General features: G+C 42.8%; 1 protein-coding gene across 1 annotated transcript in view; it reads right to left on the bottom strand.

The window, feature by feature from the left end:
* The window catches only part of CCDC146 (coiled-coil domain containing 146), a gene marked incomplete at its 5' end in the record, with an annotated part of 114,203 nt that overhangs the window by 43,809 nt on the left and 50,222 nt on the right, over window positions 1-20,172 (bottom strand). The window contains 2 exons of the mRNA XM_082632315.1: window positions 3,397-3,606; window positions 6,456-6,538. Of these exons, the coding sequence (XP_082488441.1) occupies window positions 3,397-3,606; window positions 6,456-6,538 (293 nt within the window). The remainder of the gene's footprint in view (window positions 1-3,396; window positions 3,607-6,455; window positions 6,539-20,172) is intronic.

A 20,172-nucleotide genomic window follows, 5' to 3' on the forward strand; every position in this document is an offset into this window, starting at 1 on the left:
GCTGCCCAAAGCTGGGCTGGGCGGGGCTGGGCTGCTGTGGGAGGCTGTGAGCCCCCATCGCTGGAGGTGCTGGAGCACAGACTGAGTGGCCACTGAGAGAAGACTCAGGTGATTCTTAGAGTAGTCAGTGCTGAGGACCACTCTGTGGACCAACAGTTCTCAATCTCTGACACGAATCAGAATCACACAGGAAGTCTGTAAGCAATTCAAACATCGCCTTGAGTGGGGAGGCCTGGACAGAAAGCGGAATCGTTAGTTTTAGGGTTGGATCTGCCTTGTAAATGTGTATCTCAGGTGTTTCTCAGTTATGAGGACTATACGCTGCAAAACCTGTTCTAAGCTCGCTCTGTTCTTGGTTGGCACAGGGGGAGCAGGAAAGGTTTTTTTTTTTTTTTAATGTTTAGAAGGTAAAATCTCCTCCGGCTGTGAGTTTTTCCTTACTACTAATCCTGATGCACTGTATGGCCCCCTGTCATATTCTAACTTTCTGGAATTCCAGAGACATCACTAAAATAATCCCTCTGTTCCTTTCTTACCAGATCTGTTTGTTTCTTGGTTCCAATTTTGCTGTTACTGTTGGACTAAGAATGGAAAATGACTGCTAAACCCCTGGGTGAGCACCAACAGGGAAGCAGCTATGGCAGAGGAAATAGTTACTAAGGCCATGATCACACTGTGATAGTCCTGCACACGTGCAGCACGTGTGTCCCCTTCTCCACGTCCACACCCATGACAGACAGCACTGACCGACCACGGCCCTGTTTCCCCAGCTGACGGAGACTTGTCAGAATATATCAGATTTAGCACGAGAGACACAATTGATTTGCCGTCCAAATCTCAGGACTTAACTAGTAAGCAGAGAAGCCCCCAAAACGTAACAAAGTGAAGGCAAGGAAAACCTTGAAAAGAATACTAAAAAGTCTTTTCAGGGAAAGTTTTTGGAAAGATAATGACTTCTACTTTGTTTCTACAATAAGTTCTCAACAGTATTTATTTAATCACTTCATTACTTATTTGTAATGTATTTACTTAATTTATTTAAGTAGGTTACATATTCTTTCCTGAACTGCATATTTATCAAGAGATCATCTATGAATATTAATCCAAAACCAGGAACTGTTGTAACAGATTTAATTTTTAACCAGTCGTGTAATTATGCTCACCATTAGCATTTAATAGGAGTTTATATTATGTGAAAACATCAGAAAATCAACCAAATTCTAGAGGAATATCTTTTCTCTAGCATATGTGAACAGTATATTGTTCTTAGTAGCTGCCAGTGAGTCAGAAGTTCCTAAAGATGCTGGGGTGGAGGAGTGCTAGTTACTTGGGCTTCTGTTATTCAGGCTCTGAATAAAATGAGATTTTGTTGTGCTGATTTGAAAAATATCATCTGAATATTTGGATGAATAGTTTTGTTTTGTTTTTTTTCCCTTCCCCTCCCTGGCTTAGTTTCTTTATTTTTATGTGGGGATGGAAATATCTACTTTTTTCCTGGGGAGGGAGTGTTGAGTGAATTTGTTTCCGTACCATGTAATGTTACCTATGTTAAGCCAATGAAGTATACAGCCTATAATTCTTTCCTGGTATTTCTTTTGGTATCACCATTATTTTTATGAAAATAAGTTTGTTAATTCTTGAGCTGCTAGAATTTGAGAATGCAAGGGAGTTTGCTTAAGCTACAGTATTACATGATAACAAATGCAAAAAGAATACACACTGAACATTTCTGCAAACGTTAATTTTGAATGTCCTTGTGTACTGTAGGTCACTATGTACAGTTCTCCACCTCCAGCCGCATCCCAAGCAACTCAATGAACAATTTGCCTGTCTATACCTAAAAGGCAAGAGTTCTGGTCTTTTTCTTTTTTTTCTTCTCCCCTTGGCAAGAATACTTGGAAATTTTAAACAATTTAAATATCAACTGACTTATGGTCCCTCTTACCCTTTTGTGGAAATGTCAAGCATTCATATTTTCAATACTAATGAACAGCCACCAATTGTTTTAATTTCATTATTTTCTCAACTGAAAGAGTGCTTACAGAGCACAGAAATAGTTAGGCTTTCTTTTTACAGATCTCACTGGTGAGCCTGAAACAAGTTTAGACTGAAAGACAAAGAAGAACTCAGATTTCTTTCCCCCTGAATATAATTCTCCTGATTAAGCTAGTCTTCTTCATCCGCCAGTTGAAATAATAGGCCCCAAAGAGAGGATTCAAAACCAGGGTGGGCAGAGTCCTCCAGAGGTCCCTGAAGTCATTCGCTTATCTCTTGGCAGGACTGAGTTACATTCACTCTGAGGCAACTCTGCCTACTCTTAAAAATAGCCAGAGAGGGCTTCCCTGGTGGCACAGTGGTTGAGACTCCGCCTGCCGATGCAGGGGACACGGGTTCGTGCCCCAGTCCGGGAGGATCCCACATGCCGCGGAGCGGCTGGGCCCGTGAGCCATGGCCGCTGGGCCTGCACGTCCGGAGCCTGTGCTCCGCAACGGGAGAGGCCACAACAGTGAGAGGCCCGTGTACTGCAAAAAAAAAAAAAAAAGCCAGAGAAAGTTCTGTCACCTTAAATGGTAACAAATTCTAGGAGAGATGGTTTGGCTTTCTCTCCGGTACCCAGGCACAGCACGTAGCACAAAACCTTGATTGCAGTTGTTTTGAAATTCAATCTAAATAGTGTGATTTGCTGAACAAACTCTTTCACTGACTTGCTATTCACAGGAGGAATGTTAGAGGAGATTTTAGAAATAACATTTATCCCTTCTAGCAATACATTTCTGCTTTAGTTCACTGAATGACATCTTCCAGATTTGGATAAGTGAATGTGTCTTCCAAAAGGGTATCACTTTCTTCCTTGATCCTAAGGAATAGTCTGGTAATAGGAGAGTAGGGTTGACTATGTGGTCCCCATTCCTATATTAGAAGAATCAAGTAAAACAGATGTGACCATTCACATACGGCTTGTTTGGCAAGTGCTTGTGGGGTACTGGCCATGCAGACATCTGATATCACAAAGGGATAAGGGGCCACCACCAGGGCTGGAAAGGCGGAGAGTGTGTGTCAAGTCCTGGTTCTGTGGAGTGTGTTCTGTGGTTGCAGCTCCTGATGGGTATGGCTTTCCTGACACACAGAAACCACTACAGGGATCTCCTCTTCCTGAGAGCGTCTCCCTGTTACCTGAGCTTTTTACTGCAAGTTGCGTAACCTTCTTTTTCAGGGACTGCCTGTTCTAGGGAATCAAGGAAAGAGCTAGGCTTGTAGTCCTCTTAACACTGGTCTCTCATACTCACTGTACCTAAAATTCCTTCTTCAGTTAGTCTAATTTTTCTCATTTCGTTTATGTGGAAACAGCTCTGCTTGAATCTGTCTTCAGCGAGCTTGAGAGAATCAGGTACTTACCTCTTCAACCTGTACTGATTGTGGAACTCTCTTTCCGTCACTGCACGGTATTCATTTTGATACTTGAGAAGTTGTTCTCTCATTTTGGAGACCTCGGTGGGGAATGCCTGTGGAAAATTGTCAGCCTGCTTCAGGTGAAACTCCTGCTGTTGTATTTGCTCCGTGAAATGTTTGGCATCCTGTAGCAGTTGGACCTCTGACTCTTGCATGCTGGGTCCCATAAAAACAGAGATTTGCATAATGAGAAGTGCACACCTTCAATACCTTTAGTAACTCCTGTGGGGAGGGTTCTAGCGAGTAGTGGAGGGAGTGTGTCCACACGGCTGCCCCTGTGCCTTCCATTCCTGGGTTCGATTCAATTCAGTGGCATTTTTGTGCCAAGTCTTGCACTAGGTACTAGAGGCAAATGGAGCTCACAGTCTAGCAGAGGGGAGCGGACGTGGATAGGCAGAGGGAATACCAGCTGACTAGTGTCTTGATCAAGATGGTGGGAGATGACAGAGAAAGGCTTAGTTGGATGGGAATGGGATGTTTGCACTTGACATTAAAGAATGATCACGACCTTCCAAGGGTGGGAAGAAGAAGAATGAAAAGAGTGGGTCCTCCCTCCAGCCGCCCCAGCAGCCCTGGCTTTCTCGAATTCTTGGACTCTCATGACCTGATTGAAGGAAAACCTTTGCTTCCTTAGTGATAAGAAAAGACAGTAAGTTTTCTAATGACACTTTGCTAGGAAACTAGGAAGATAAATTCTCCTGTAAAATTATGGACTTAAATTAATTTACAGATTTCTGATCCTAACATCAGTGCCTGGCTACAGCTGGACGTGAATGTCACAGCAGAGGGCGATTCCTACAACTCCAGTTATATTCTGTGTCTTTGGCTTTATCTTGGGGAAAGGGTTAAGCATCTGGCTAGAGGCAGAACTGAATGAACATAGAACCTGAACTTAATGGAATCTCCAGTAATCTTCTAGAAATCACTCACCTATGCTGCATCATACGCTAACATCAGCTCCAGCCTTACCGGCAGACTGGATTTATCTTTCTCAGAAACCCAGCTTCCTCACATTTGCCATCTCTCCTGTACGGAAGCAAGACCCTGCCGGTTCCTGTTTTAAAGGCAGCTCTCTCTTTGTGTGTGTGTGTGCTCCCCATCAACTTTCCTCACTGGGAGAAATCTTCAGGTTTCTGCTCATTTGCAGAGATGCCCAATAACTTAATCAAGCCTGTCTCAACTGAAGTTACCAGCTCCACCCATTTTCTCAGGCTTCAATATGTCATTTGCTCAATAGCAGAACATGTATTGGGACATCATATGTTCCAGGCGCTATGTTAGGTACCAAATAGCAGCAACAGCTACAAAGATAAGAGATGCAATTTCCGTGAATGAAAGCTGGAGTTATTTCTTGCAGTTCAGTTTCCTTGTATATACTTTGTAAATCTGGAGTTACCTGATGTCCTTAACATGAGTCTTCAACTATGGAATTGTAAGGTATTGGCTTGGGCCATAGTGCCTGTTTTCCCTCAGAAAGTGGGTGAACAAGGTGGTTAGGGTTCCAGCCAGAAGACAAGTGGTAACTTACACACATGGACTTGAAATATAGCATCAGCAGAAGAGAATTTAACAACTCTTATAATGTGGTTTCTAAGGAAGACTCATTCAATTTCAGTCCAGCATTTCCAGCCTATATCTGTCCTGCTACGGCCCCAGCAGCAAGAGTAAAGAGTCTATATCTTCATGCCTCTCCCACCCACCAGGCAGTGGGGTGGGAGAGAGTGGTGGGTGTTGGTTGTAATCACAAAAGAGGGACTTAAGGGGTCAGGAGGGGGTAAAATGTGGTAGCAGAAGGGAAGTAATGGTTTTGCAACACAACCTGGAAAGAGAAAGAAAGAACGCCATCGCCTTGGTCCTGCATGGCTGTCTGACACTGGAGGTTGGTTAGGAACGGAGATGGAGCTGGGTACGTATGGGGTGGAGTCACAGTGAAGGGAACATAGGGATGCAGTTTTGATCTTCTCCTTTACTCCTCCTCAGGCTCCCATCCTCAGAGGAGCCAAATGCATGGGCAAGAAAAGAGGTAGGAGTAACGGTTGGAGATCGGGGGAGAGGACGGCTGGGGAATCACAGGACGGAGTTTCTATTCACTGTGTCTCTCCTTGGATTTTAATGAAGATGTCATGCAAAGCTATGAGGCAGAAGGCGGGGAAAAGGAAGAGGCTTGGGAGTAGCAGCGGAACAGGATTTCCTCTTCTTTCTCACTCTCCTTCCCCCGTGATTCCCAGTGGCTGATGGCAGATGCTTAGGAAACCTTGTTGAATTTTCCCGTTGAAGCCTAGTCTTCTGACCTCTGCTGATTAGGACTGGGCTAAGGCGAGTAGCCAGGGATAGGAGGAACAGGTGAGAAGTAAAGACAGAAATCTCAGCAGAGGTAGGCTGGGCTTGTCATAGAACCTACACCTCTGAGTGATGCAGAAAGGTGGGGAGGAGAGAATCTTACAGGAGTGGCCTGTAGCAGATAATGCCAGTTCCTCACCGAAGTCCCCTTGGCACACTCTAGGGGTCACCTGTAGCTTCGATGGACAGTTATCATGTATAGCAACAGCATCTGTATGCCTCTGCCTGAGAGCTTTCTCTGGCCAGTGGAACTTGCTTGACTTCTCACAGGGTAAGCTAGGAGTGCCAGGAGCTCCCCGACCTAGAAGCAACCTTCGATCAACGAAGGATGGAAATTAGTGAACAAATACGCCAGCGTCCTCCCCCTTCAGTGGGAGAGCTTTGAGGCGTGTTCTACAGTCACTCAGAGAGTCCTCAGTGAGACTGAGCCCCAGTTGCCTGCAATGTTAACCTGAAGATTAACACACCCCCAGCTGGATAGCTCCCTTCCCCGTCTCACTTCCCCACTCTCTCACGATAATTTCTGGTATCACTTCTTAAAACGCTTGAACTCAAATCTTTGTCTCAGAGTCTGCTTTTGGGAAAATGAAAAATAAGACAGGTCCCACTACAAGTAAGAAGTAGAGATGTGAGTAAAGGTGTTTTCACGTCGATAAAGAGCATACCTTATCACGGTGTCATGCAGCAAGGTGTACTTGGCTTTTAATTCTGCCATCCTGGTTCCAGGAAGTTTCCCCATAGCATGTAACTAGCAAAGAGAGCACAGGAACACAAGACCACTATTAACCATCACTCCCTTTATGCTTTAAGCAGAGATAAAATGGATATATGGATGTACCATAAAATCTTTCAGTTAAACATTAGGAAACATGTGAGGCAATAAGGCGTATTAGAAAGACGGTAGGTGTTCAGAGGAAATGGTTCTAGTCCTGTTCTGCTCTGAGTTCTCGGGCAAGTTCTTTTACACTCTGAGTTCTTTTACCTCTCTAGATGAAGACTGTGATTTCTTCATCTGTAAATCGAGGGAAGGAATTGAGTTAAATTCTTTCAATTCTAAAACAACCCTATTTCTAGGTTTAGCAAACAACCTGCAGAGTATAGATGACTACGATGGCTATTTGTAAGTTGAGAGAACTAATGATTATTGAGCATCTTGTATGAGCAACTGCTGTACACCAGTTATTTTATTCCTGAAAATGTTTTGTGAACAGGAATTATCTCCATTTCAAACTAAAGTTTAGAAAGGTTAACTAATTTGTTTAAAGTTATAGAGCTAGTTAAAGGAAGAGTCAGGATTTAAACCCAAGTGGTCCAGCTCCAAAAATCCATGATCATTCCTCTGTACCATGATGCCTCTGCCTCTACTGTCAAAGAAACATGAAAATGTATCTGGTACACAAAGTGATTTTATTTATTCCTTTTTCATTTCTGGCAATAGAACTTTTGATTTACTCTCTGAGTTAGGTGATAAGTAGCCAACAGAGATCATAACACAACATCAAACACTAACGCGTTACCATATGCAATGAGCATTTGCATTAGGTTGGACTTGACTGCTGGTGACATGGCATCAAAAAATAGAACTAAAGATAAGATTTGGGTTTTTCAATGCCCTATTGTTCTGAGCTCAAGATATTTCTTGAGTCCATCCACTTTCCTCTCCCTTCCCTATCCCGCTAGTCTCGGTCACACCATCTCTCAGCCGGACTACAGCGAAACTCCAACTGCTCCCTTCCCCATCTGTGTTTCCACTCAGGGGCCCCTATCCATCTACTTTCCATGGAGATCATTTTAAAAAATCAAACATGCTCTTGTTATGCTTGGTGCTCAAAACTTTTCAAGTGGAATAGAATTCAAGACCCTCGGTACAACCCCTGAGGTCCCGTCTGACACTGCTTGCCTCCCATCAGCCCCTGTTCACAGCACCGTCTTCCAGCTCCTAGTGCTCCAGCCACGCCGGCCGCCTTCTGTTTCCATAAACGCAGGAACCTCTTTCCTTCCCCAGGCCTCTGCGTTGGCCATTCCTCATTCCCACCCTCCTTCACTACAACTCTTTCTTCATACCTCAGCTTCAATATCCATAAAAAGGCCTTGAAAAGATTAAAAGTCCATAAAGAGGCCTTCTCTGAAGTCTCTATCTAAGATGGATACCCAAATACACCGCACCCCCCAGACAACTCTGTACTTCATAACGTAACACATTACCAGCTGTAATAGTACATTTATTTATTATGATCAAAAGAATGTTATTCCTCAGCTAGTATAAAGCCGCATGAGGAAAGGGCCTGGGTTACCCTGTTCTTCACTGTATCCTCAGCCAGTAGAACCCCAGGCGGTGTAGGTGTTTGGCATATACGTGCTGAGTGAGCAAATGAATGAATGGGACCGAGAACATGCAAATGCCTGAGTCTCCATAGTGGGGTTTCATGGTTTCTCTACCAAATCAGGGTAGGAAAACATCGTTAAATGCACTATGCAACCATCTCTTTGTGAAAGTATCTGGGATCTTTCACGAGGGCCCTACAAGCTGGTGCCAGGCCTGGGTTCCAGTCCCCACAACCCTCTTTTTTATGTATGAGTGAAATATGGGGAACAGGATTTTTAAAACCTTTGAGGAGGTTCCATTTCCCACTATATAATTTATGTCTAACTTCTTGTTTTTAACTTAATTTAATTTAGTTTGTTATTTTTTTTGGCTGCGTTGGGTGTTCGTTGCTGCGTGTGGGCTTTCTCTAGTTGTGGCGAGCGGGGGCTACTCTTTGTTGTGGTGCATGGGCTTCTCATTGTGGTGGCTTCTCTTGTTGCGGAGCACGGGCTCTAGGCGCACGGGCCTCAGTAGTCATGGCTTGCGGGCTCTAGAGCGCAGGCTTAGTTGTTGTGGCACACGCGCTTAGTTGCTCCGCGGCATGTGGGATCTTCCTGGACCAGGGCTCAAACCCGTGTCCCCTGCATTGGCAGGTGGATTCTTAACCACTGCGCCACCAGGGAACCCCCCATGTGTAACTTCTTAAGTGTTGAGTTGCTGTTGGTGGGTTGACCTAATGTTAGATTTTATAGATATTTAATTAAACACATTTATTTTGGTTCTGCAGTTTTCTTTCTGGATTTTTGAGCCAATACGTAATTTATTTTGTCACAAACATTGTCATTGGCTCCTAAAAAGGGTGTAGGACATAGGCACTGTACCTTTAAAGTCTAACTGGTTAAAAAAAAAAAAAAAAAAAACTTTGCATATGGGCACTCTTAAAGGAGAAAAGTAACTGGGAAAAGGTTATGTGTGTGTGTGGGCTTATATGAGTATGTGTGTACTATGAAAGCCACATGGGAGCCAGCCTTGTAACTAGCCAACAAACTAGCCTAGTAAGATAGCCACTGGAGGTAAGCCACTGGGTAAGGTAATTATGGAATCACATGTTTAGAAACACATATAGTATTTTGTTTTAAGGCTGAAGAGACCATTACCTTCCACCAACTGTCCTGCACAATGGAAACAAGTGAATTGACATAGGGCCTCCCTACAGTAGCCCACAGTTCAAGGAGAGAGACACAAAAGAAATTACGGAATGCTTAAAACTACACTCAGTAGTTTCATTATTCATAAAAAAGTATATTTGGTATTTTGCAATTATTTTCTTTATATTGTAAGTTAAAGCAAATAAGTAAAATTATAAATTATAGACCCTTTCCAGGGGGTGGAACTTCCAGAATGGTAGTGTGAAGAGCTCGATGAATCCTCTCTCTCAAAGAAACATTAATTAAACTGGTCAGAATTATCTAAGACAACCATTTATGGTGTCTGGAAATTGACCTAAGGGTGTGCAAGAAATTGAGAGGCATTTATTTAACAAAATCTGCTGAAACTCAGTAAGAAGAGTGGGAGACTGTGGCATCTGCACCATGAGCTGCATCCGTCACCCTTAGCTCCCAGTTGTGTAAGAACTATTCCGGGCAGGGTTGGTGGCCAGTGAAGAGCCCACTGCCCCCAACTTCCTGTTCCTGAAGATGCATTCAGGCGGGTGGGGCAGCCCCAGAAAACTGCTGCACTCCACCTCCCCTCCTGCCCAGCTCCGGTTGTGAAAGAGCTTCACCCGGGGGGCGGCTGCAGCCGTTCAGTGTGCCCACTCCCCACTCCCCAAGCTCCTGCTTTCCCAGGAGTCTCTGGGCAGGTGTGGCAACCTAGGAAGATCAGAGTCCCCTAGCACCCCAGCTTCTGCTGATCAAGTCCTGCCTGAGAATGCTCACTTTATTTGGAACAGTGTAGACTATTCATGCCCCAGAGCATTCTCAAAAACAATAGGGCTTCCCTGGTGGCACACTGGTTGAGAGTCCGCCTGCCGATGCAGGGGACACGGGTTCGTGCCCCGGTCCGGGAAGATCCCACATGCCACAGAGCGGCTGGGCCCGTGAGCCATGGCCGCTGAGCCTGCGCGTCTGGAGCCTGTGCTCCACAACCTCCACAACGGAAGAGGCCACAACAGTGAGAGACCGCGTACCGCAAAACAAACAAACAAACGAAAAAAAACAATAGCTATCACAGGAATGAACAGTAAGAGGAGGCTCATAGCTTGGTGATACCAGTGGAGGCAGATCAGCAGAAGTTTAACAGAGAAATCGTGGCCAGAGACAGTCAAAGAGGACCCTGCTAATATCACAGTCAGTACTGGTGGTCCAGAAGGCTGTGGAAAAGCTCAAGGCTGTGACCTCTCAGGAGTGACCAGAGAGGGTACTTCCAAGCTATCAGTCGCTGAGCTAAAGGTGGGGCAGATATGTAAACGCCCTGAACCTTTAAAGTGGTCCCCAAGCCACATACAGACTCAGTGGAAAAGGATGAAACCTTTACTGGCTCAGGAGGCTTAAATACAATCTCTGGCTAATCAATGAGTGATCAAGCTATGGAGCACGGCACCCAAGAAGCCAAACTTAATAAAAACAAGGAAAGATTACACAGAGACAACAGAGGCTGCACATACGGAGGATACACTTCAGAATTAGTTCAGCCAAGTCACTAAACAAATAAACGTTTGAACAACAATAACAAAGACAAAACAGCAACAAGAAGAAGCCTGGAGAGGATCAGAGTCGGAAGTTGCTCCAGTGTTACCCAAAATGTCCAATTTTCAACAAAAAATCATGAGACGTGCAAGGAAAAAAGGTTGGAAACTGCTTTGGGCATGTAGACGTTGGACTTAACAAAGACTCCAAAGCAGCTATTATAAATATGTGGAAAGAACGAAAGGAAACCACATTTAAAGAATTAGAAGTGATTATGATGACAATTCATCAAACAGAGACTATCCATAAAGTACTGATCTTGGATAAGAACTAAGATTTTTAAAATGATGTCATTTGGGTAGTAAGAATGTATGGTTTTTATATTTTTATTTTTGCTTATCTGTATTTCCTAATTTTCTCCAATGCATACATAGTACTTTTAATAATACAAGGCTGTTAAAATATGCTTGAAAACTATTGCTGTAAGCAATAGGAATTCAGAGCAGAATTTCAAACTGCAGAGTGCTGCCATCAGATCCTAGTGGCAGATACGGCCAAATTCTAGCTCAGACTTGTTGAAAACTCAGCTGTATTTTCCCTAACTTGAGTCTCATCTGAAACAGCCGTAGTTCGAAGCCTGATGGCAGGTGGGCCAAGGATGCCTGTTGGCAGGTTTTATGACCACAGGAAAAGCAGGAAGGTGGAGAGATTTCCTTTTCTATTCGCTATTTCCATCACTCTAACAGCCACATTGCCTTTGGTACCCCAGAATCTGGAAGAAAGCTGACAGGGCAAAACATCTGATATGCCTTTGTAGTTTTTACATAACTTGGAAAAGGTTAAGTCATAGATGTTGGGAAAGAGGACTGATAAGCTATCTTTATTTGGTCTACTCTACTAAAAACAAATCTCTTACAAAGGAAAAGATTCAATTCTAGTAGATGAAATGCTTTGCTCATAAACATAAATGTGGAAAAGATAGTTGCATTTTCACACTGCCTGATACAACCGGGTACAGAAGCCAAGTTTGTCACGTTTTAAAAATGCAGAATCTAAGAAATAGAGCATAAAGCCCGAGCTTAAGTTGTCAAAGAGTATACACAACAAAAGGTTAGATATAATGTCATAAGTTCATAAATGTGATTTCACAATAGATACTTGTATTACTGAATTGCCTTGTTCATAATTGAGAATGGAAGGAAACATTTACTCTAGAGCTCAAAGTTTAACAGGAGTTCATGATTCATAGATGACATGTAATAATATGGAAAAATTTTTGAAAATGGAAATTTTAGGACATTCCAAGGAAAGTAATAGCTCAGTAAGAGCTTTTACCAAGTGAACTTATCTGGAAGGGGGTCAGCATGAGGAAACAATTAGGTGTTTGTGTGGGTGTTTGCAGGGCAACCAAGGTGACCATTGTTATTAGCCTATTCTATTCCTGTTGCCTCTTTGACATTACCTACTGGTGGTCTCATCCTGAGAAATAGCTGCCATGCTGTGGGAGGTAGATAAGTCCTTACCATCCTTATCTCCCTCTCACCCTCTCCCTTTCACGGCTAGAAATAAACAACATAGCCATTTGACGTTGCTCAAATGCAATTGAACTCTCAACAGTGATTCATCACTCTTTTTGTTTGACTGTTCCCCTTAGTTGTTATATCAAGTTTTAGCTTTTCTGTACACCTAACTCATTCACCAAACAAAATTAGGCCACCTAAACTCATCAACGAATCCATTTATCTTACACCTACACCCACTCTTAACTTCTTTCCCCAAATCTCAAAACTGAAATCTTCCTTTCCTCCTGTCAAGTCCAACCCATCCACCTGTGCTCTCAAACATATACTCTCCTACTTCTTCCCAGGCATCAGTTATACCTTCTCTCCTTTATAACCTCTACTTGTCCTACTTTGCTGGCTCAACACATAGAAGTCAAGTACGTTACAAGTGGACTTTGGTTTGAATTCCAGCTCTGCTACTTTTTTAACTCTGTAATTAAGAGTAATGTTTAATCAATCTTTACCTCAGGCTTCTTCAGTTATAAAAGAGAGACAAAAATAGCCCCCATTACATAAGACTGTAGTGAAGACCAAATGAATCAATATATGTAAGGTATTGAGTATAGTATCTAGTACACAAATAAGGGCTTAATCAATGTTAGTTATTATTATTATCATTAACATTATCCTCAACCTGTAAATTTGCTCAAGTCTATCTCATTAAAAACAAACAAACAAAACAAAACACCCCTTTGACGCTATGCTCCCATGTAATTACCCCTTTCTTTCTCTCCTTCTCTTTCATTTCAGTTTTTCTCAAAAGAGTTGTCTCTGCCCTTTATCTCCACTCCTTTACCTTCCAGTCACTCACCAATCCATAGTGACCAGGCTCCCGCTCCATCACTAGACTGGTGAACTGACAGATGACTTCCTCATTTCTCTGGCTGATTTTGATATTTTTCTCATGATCACAGTTTTTCAATAATTTGTTTAGGATATGTCCTGGTGTGGATTTCTTTGGCTTGAGATTTGTTCAAAGTTTTCAATTTGTGGGTTTATAGTTTTCCTCAAATTTGGAAAAATTTCAAGTGTTATTTCTTCAAATATTTTTTTTCTGTCCCCTTCTCTACTTCTTCTGTGACTCTAATTAATCATTTGTTTGGCCACTTGATGTCCACAGATCACTGATGTTCTGTTCATTTTTATCTTCCAGTCTTTTTTCTTTGTTTCATTTTGGATAGTTTCTCTTGCTATATCTTAAAGCTCACGAATCTCTTTATCTTTAGTGTCTAATCTGCTCTTAATCTCATGTGGTGAACTTTTCATCTCAAATGTTGTATTATTCATCTTTAGAAGTTTGATTTGGCTCTTTTTATAACTTCCAGTTCTCTCATTATGCTCATGTTTTCCTCTACCTTTTCCCCTACATTCAAAATATATATAATAGCTGTTTTAATGTCCTTGTCTACTAGTTCTACTTTTGTGTCTACTCCATTGATTGATTCTTCTCATTATAGGTCATATTTTCCTGCTTCTTTGCATGCCTACTAATTTTTTTTTTTTTTGCGGTACGCGGACCTCTCACTGCTGTGGCCTCTCCCGTTGTGGAACACAGGCTCCGGACGCACAGGCTCAGCGGTCATGGCTCACGGGCCCAGCCGCTCTGCGGCATGTGGGATCTTCCCGGACCAGGGCACGAACCTGCGTCCCCTGCATCGGCAGGCGGACTCTCAACCACTGCGCCACCAGGGAAGCCCGCCTACTAATTTTTGATTGGATGCCAGACACTGTGATTTTTACACTATTGTGAAATGGATTTTTCTTTCTTTTTGGGGGAGGAGTATTCCTTTAAATACTTGGGGGCTTTGTGAGTCACAGTTAAGTTTCTTGGAAACAGTTTGATCCTTTCAAGCCTTGCTTTTAAACTTTGTTAAGGAAGTCCAGAATAATCCTTTTTCTGGCTAATTTGGTCCCACTACTGAGTCAGTACCCTTCTGCTGGGTCAGCAGGTCTTTTTAACCTCCTAACAGGAACTCTTCGTGGCTCTGCATGAACTCCAAGTATTGTTCCATTCCCTCCTCTCTGGGAGTTCTTTCCCAGCCTCAGTAGTGTCCTCACACACATGCACTGATCAGTATCCCTCGGCAGGTTTCTGGAGCGCTCTCTCTCTCTCTCTCTTTGAAACTCTTCCGTTGCCTCACCTGTAGATTTTAGCCAACTTGGCCTCCCTGAACCCCAAGCTCTGTCTTCTCAAATCAGCAAGACCACCTGGCTCTGTTTGGAATCCCCTCCCTATGCTATCATTTGGAAACACTCTCTAAGTAGTAAAACGGGGCAATTGTAGTTCTCAACTCTTTTATTTGCCTATTCCTAGGGATCACTGTCCTGTGCTGTTGTCCAAAGTCTGAAAACCATGGTTCCACCTGATTTGGTCCATGTTTTAGTTGTTTCAGGTAGGAGAGTAAATCTAGTTTATGTTATTCCATCTTGATTAGAAGTGGAGCCCCAGTGACCTCTTAATTATTAAATTCAGACATTTCTCTGTCCTTATCATACTTGACAATTTTACGACATGTATTACTATTGACTTATTACAGTTCATTGTTCCTTGAACTCTCTCCTCCTCTGGTTCCTGTGACATAGGGTCTCAGGGTTCTCTCCTTACTCTTCTGTTTTCTTCTCTGGTCCTCCTTTAAAAGTTGGTGTTGCCCATGATTTTGTCATTACCTTTTTTCTTTTTTAAAATTATTCACTGCCCCTCGTCTGAACTACCTCCTACTCACAGTCTGAACCTACCTACATGCTGATGACTCCTGAACAGAGGGGCCTGCAGGCTACCGTTATTGGACAAGCTAGGACTTTATTTGGGCAAGAGCCATTCAAGACTATGGGAATTAGGGTTAGAGAACAATAAACATCTTCATCTAACACCTGGAACACATGAAATGGTTTACCTAAATGATACAATATCAATGTTCATGTATTGTGACCATTTTTTTGGAGAGAAATTTGATATTATGGGGCATTTCATCCATAGATTCTGTTGGACTAGGTATTATCAGATAGTTCCTTAGAATAAACAGAATCTACACACAAGTCTTCATCACTTCTTATTGAGAAAGTGGCAGTAGATATCTAAGCACTTTCCTTACTTCAAGTTGTGTCCCCCCGAATCTGTCCTTCATGCTGCCAGCAGAGTGCTTTATCTAAAACACAATTTTCGCCTTGCTCAAAACCCTTCAGAGGATCCTATCACCTTCAGGATTAAGTCTTGGTCCCTTTACATGGTTTACAAGGGCCTTCGTTATCTGGCAGTTGCCACCCTCTCCAAACCTGTCTCCTCTCTTTCTCAACCTATTGTGACCATTTCAGTTCTAGACCACCTAGGCAGAATGATTCCCCCACCCCTAGATGTCCACGTTCTAATCCCTATCCTGTGTAGATTTGTTACATTATTTGGCAAAAGGGACTTTGCAGATATAGGCTTTAAGATGAGATTATTGTGGATTATCTGGCTGGGTGCAGTCCTTTAAAGCAGAGAATCTTTCTTAGCTGAGTCAGAGATATGAAATGGAAGAAGAAGGAAAGATTGGAAGTGTGAGAAGGACCTGACCTGCCAGAGGAAGGGAATCTCAAGACAAGAAATAAGGGCAGCCTTTAGAAGCTGGAACAGGAGAAGAACCAGATGCTCCTCTAAAGCCCCCAGAAAAGAATGCAGTCCTGTCAACACCTTGATTTTAGCCCACTGAGACTCATATTGGACGTCTCACCTACAGAATTATAATATAATAAATTTGTGTTTAAGCCACCAAGTTTGCGGTAATTTGCTGTGAGAGCGATAGAAAACTAACACAGTTCCATACCATGTCTTTGCACGTTATATTGCCCTAGCTTCAATTTCTCTCTCCTGTCCACTTGGAGAATTCTCATTCTTCCTTAAAACATCTCAGTGGTCCGCATCTGTGGCTGCCTGACATCTCCAGGGAGAATTAATTCTTTCTCTCCATTGCTTCTGTATTTTTAGATGCACCTGTTACTGTACACATCGTACACTATTATCTCTATGATCATATTACACTAATATGTCTCCTCCATTGGGCTGTGTAGTCCTTGGTGATAGGAATCTTACTGTATTCATCTCTGAGTCCCAGCCCGTAGCTTGGTATCTTCCAGGTACTCGGCAATGTTCCTTAAACTGTGTTGACTTAAGCTTATCTTAAAACCAGTAATGTAGCTGGAAGCACTCTTGTTCATTCACTCACCTCCATTCCAACTGACCCGTCAGAGAAGGCAGGTGTAAGAGGAGGAGAAGAACAAGGTAACCTGGCCTGAACCCAAGACTTGAAAGAGCAGAGAATGTGCCGAACAAAACTGCCTGCCTCCCCCCACAGCTCCCCTCTCTCTTCTGTGTGGCTGGCCAGGCTCACAGGATGAGCAGGGAGATCTGGGCCGCTTTCCCACAGCTGTCCTGTTCCTCCTTTGGTGGCCGACCACAGGAATGCGAGGGGAGGCTACAAGTGGTAAACAGGGCCTCCCAGAGTTAAGGCCGCAAATGCAGTGGACACGGTGGGTGAGTAATGCAGGTGGCTTAGCTCTGTGTAGGACTTCCAAATTAAGTGACAGTAATTTTAAGATAACATGTACAGCCAAATAACTAAAAAGCATGCCTGAGCACACGCATGCTAATGAGTGGCATTCCTTTCAAGCACTCCCATTGGTCCCAGTGAAACGGCGATTGCTTGGAATGTTAACGATCATGTATCCTTTGTTTAAATGATTTCCCCCTACTTCCAAAGATCGTGGGAAAAGATGATGGCAGGTTGGAGTGGCTGTGAGCCCAGGAGGCGGGAGGCGAGCCAGATTCAAACCCAGAGGCCTCTCTCTGAACTTCAGAGGGTGAGCTGATAGGTGAGAGTACAGAAGCTAACGGGGCCAGAGTCCTGAGGCGCATTTACACGAGGGCCAGAACATAACAGGGGCAGGAAACAGGGTCAGGCTAAAACCACGAATGACTGAAGTCACAAAAACAGGAACCAGGAGAGTAGGGGTGCGGGCAGGAGGGGCGTGGGCCCCAGAAGGAACTGTGTTGCCTGCTGACTCTGACCAATCAGCTTTCAGTCCTTCACATGCAGCGTTCCCGCCTCTAGGGCACCTCTGCAGACCTTGAGTGGGTTTAGGCAGGCAGAGATCCAGAAGGGAGCCTGGACATTGGAGAAGAGAGCATCTCTCACACGAGGGTCACAAATGTAAAAAGATGGTCAACTGCTCATCTCACTATGCAGATCACAGGCCACAGCCCCTGCCCTGCCCCTGTCTTAAGAAGCTGTCACTGTAAACGTGGGTGAGCCCAGAGCGCAGCGGGCAGGGTCTGTGGGCCAGGGTGCTCTCTCCGCTGCTGCGCCCACCGTTCAGGCTCTTCTCTGTGCTGAGAGCACCGCCCCTCTCAGCTGGCTGTCAGCTGTCAGCCCCCAGCTCTGGGCTATGAGGTTACAGGTAAAGGATATCGCCACTTCCCGCAACAAAGACAGTTGGGACCTCTGGTGCCCACATTCCTGTTTTGAAGATGCTTTTGCCCACAGCGCTCTTCCCAGTATCCATAAATAACAAATCATTTACCACAGAGGCATCTGGGAAGCCCCAGTGCCAGCAGTGTGTGCGCCACGGCAGTGCCACCCTCCACTTCCCCGTCTAGCAGGCAGATTGTGATGCACAGTGAAGCTTTTCACTGCTAATCGAAGAACTGTTCTTTGAAAAAGAACAAAAAGCCAAAGTTGCAGCTTGCACTTCCCCACTGATACCATAAAATGGAAACTTGGGGGCAGAATATGAGGATGTTTGAGTTCCACTCTTGCTGATCCCCCGGTATGGGGGCTTTTCATGCTGGCAGCATATTTGGACAAGTCATTTAAGTTTTGTTCAATTTATTCTGAAGTATTTTATTCTTTTTGATTCTATTGTAAGTGGAATTGTTTTTGCGATTTCTTTTTTGGATTGTTTATTTCTAATGTGCAGAAGCCGTTCAGTTTTGTTCAGTAAAATTATTAACCATGAAAACAGAGGTCAATCCTTAAAACCTGGTATAAGCTTTCCTATGTGTTCTACAAATGTTTCAGATAAGGCAGAGTATCTTTGACTCTTTTATTTACTTGAAATAGCCTGAGTACCTAGAAAACTGCTTGACACTAAGATGCTCAGAAATATTTAATGAATGAGGTCACTATATCTCACACATCCCTCAATTAGAGTGCTTATCTCGTTAAGCTGATATCATGCTCACATATCTGTTCACCAGATGGGAAGCTCTCTGAAGACAAGAATCATTCTGGTGTCTCAAGAACCTAGCATAGTACATGGCAAACAGCAGGTGCTCACACATGTCTCAAGAATCCATCAGTATCTAGCAGACTGGGAGTGTGGCATGAAAGGCTGGGCATATCACAGAAGGATATCTCAATGTATGGTTTTCTCTCTCCACGTACACATGTGAATTGGGCCAAAAGGATCAAGAATGTCACTGAAAGACTCTAAAAAAGTCAGTCTAGAAGGAACACCAACAGCTTGAAGGGTGTGTGTGTGTGTGTGTGTGTGTGTGTGCACGCACATGTGGGCGTGTGTGTATAAAGATAACAGGATATAAACTTGGTATTGATTGTGGAAGATTTATGGATTGGTTGATTTTATGTAGAATACACACTCCCCATACAGGTTGGAATGGAATATTAAGAGCCTTTGAGCAGAAAAACTGTCAGACATTTTCTCCTGACAGCTTGTCACCCAGGGAAAGTCCTCAACTCAATGTGCCCTACCTCCAAAGATGCATAGCTCAGCCCATAGTTACTCTGTATTAATGACTTCAGTAGATTGGTAGGTCAAATTTAAGTATCAGAGATGTTCAAATCTGTCAATAAAGCATAAATTCCAACACCTGAATATTTGAATCCTAAAAAAAACTCTTTAAAGGGCAAGATAATAGAGTTTTTATAACTAAATGGGTATTGTGCTATGTTACGCTTAAACCCAAAGTTAGATCCTCAGAATCTTTTGGTTTATGTTCTAATAGAAGCCAACTAGTCACCTTATAAATTCCTTAAAATATTGTAATTTAATGGTAACAGATGGATAGCAACTACCCAAGGCAATTATCTTGGAATTTCCTCAGAATAGGGTGGAATATTCAGAAACTAACACAGTTTTCCAAGTAATCTGGTTTTTATGATGTTTGGAGAGAGAGTTTTTTAGCTTGTTTTAGTTTTGGAAAAAGGAGAGAAAAACCATATAATACAACCAAGTATAATTTTAACTTCTTTCACTTGATACCAACTTTGATACCTAAGCAAAGTAAAATAAAAAGAAATGAAAAAAAAGTTAAAAAAATAGATTCTAACAAACACTTCACCAAACACAGATGTTTCTAGTTCACTAAGTCAACAATTACAAAATATTTTAATGTGCTTTTTGGCGAACAGGAATAGCCTCATTTCATGGAAGTGCCACATTTCCAGTTATTCTTGATAGGTTGTAACAATATAAGGATCAGTAATTATTTCCACATATTTCTTTATCAGGAAAACAAGGTAAGATACTACCTATGTCTCTTAAAATATGTAAGATAGCCCTTAATCCATGTCACAGCAGTGTATTTCACTCCAAATATTGCAAACTAGCAGTCAAAAGTATAAATCTGCAGATGTTTTTAGTATGCACAATTTTTAAAGTTAGAAAAATTAGCTGGTAATATTTAAAAATTTGTAGATTTTGCCATAAAAAACTGAATTTTCAGCTTTTCTTGAAGAATTATTAGATTTGATGACACCAGATTCATATTCTAACATTGTAATAATCAGCTGGCATTGAGCAGAGATTGGCTTTCAGAAGTAATAGAAGAGGC

Source organism: Mesoplodon mirus (genome assembly GCF_964341445.2).
Source record: "Mesoplodon mirus genome assembly, chromosome: 9".
Classification (NCBI taxonomy): Eukaryota; Metazoa; Chordata; class Mammalia; order Artiodactyla; family Ziphiidae; genus Mesoplodon; species Mesoplodon mirus.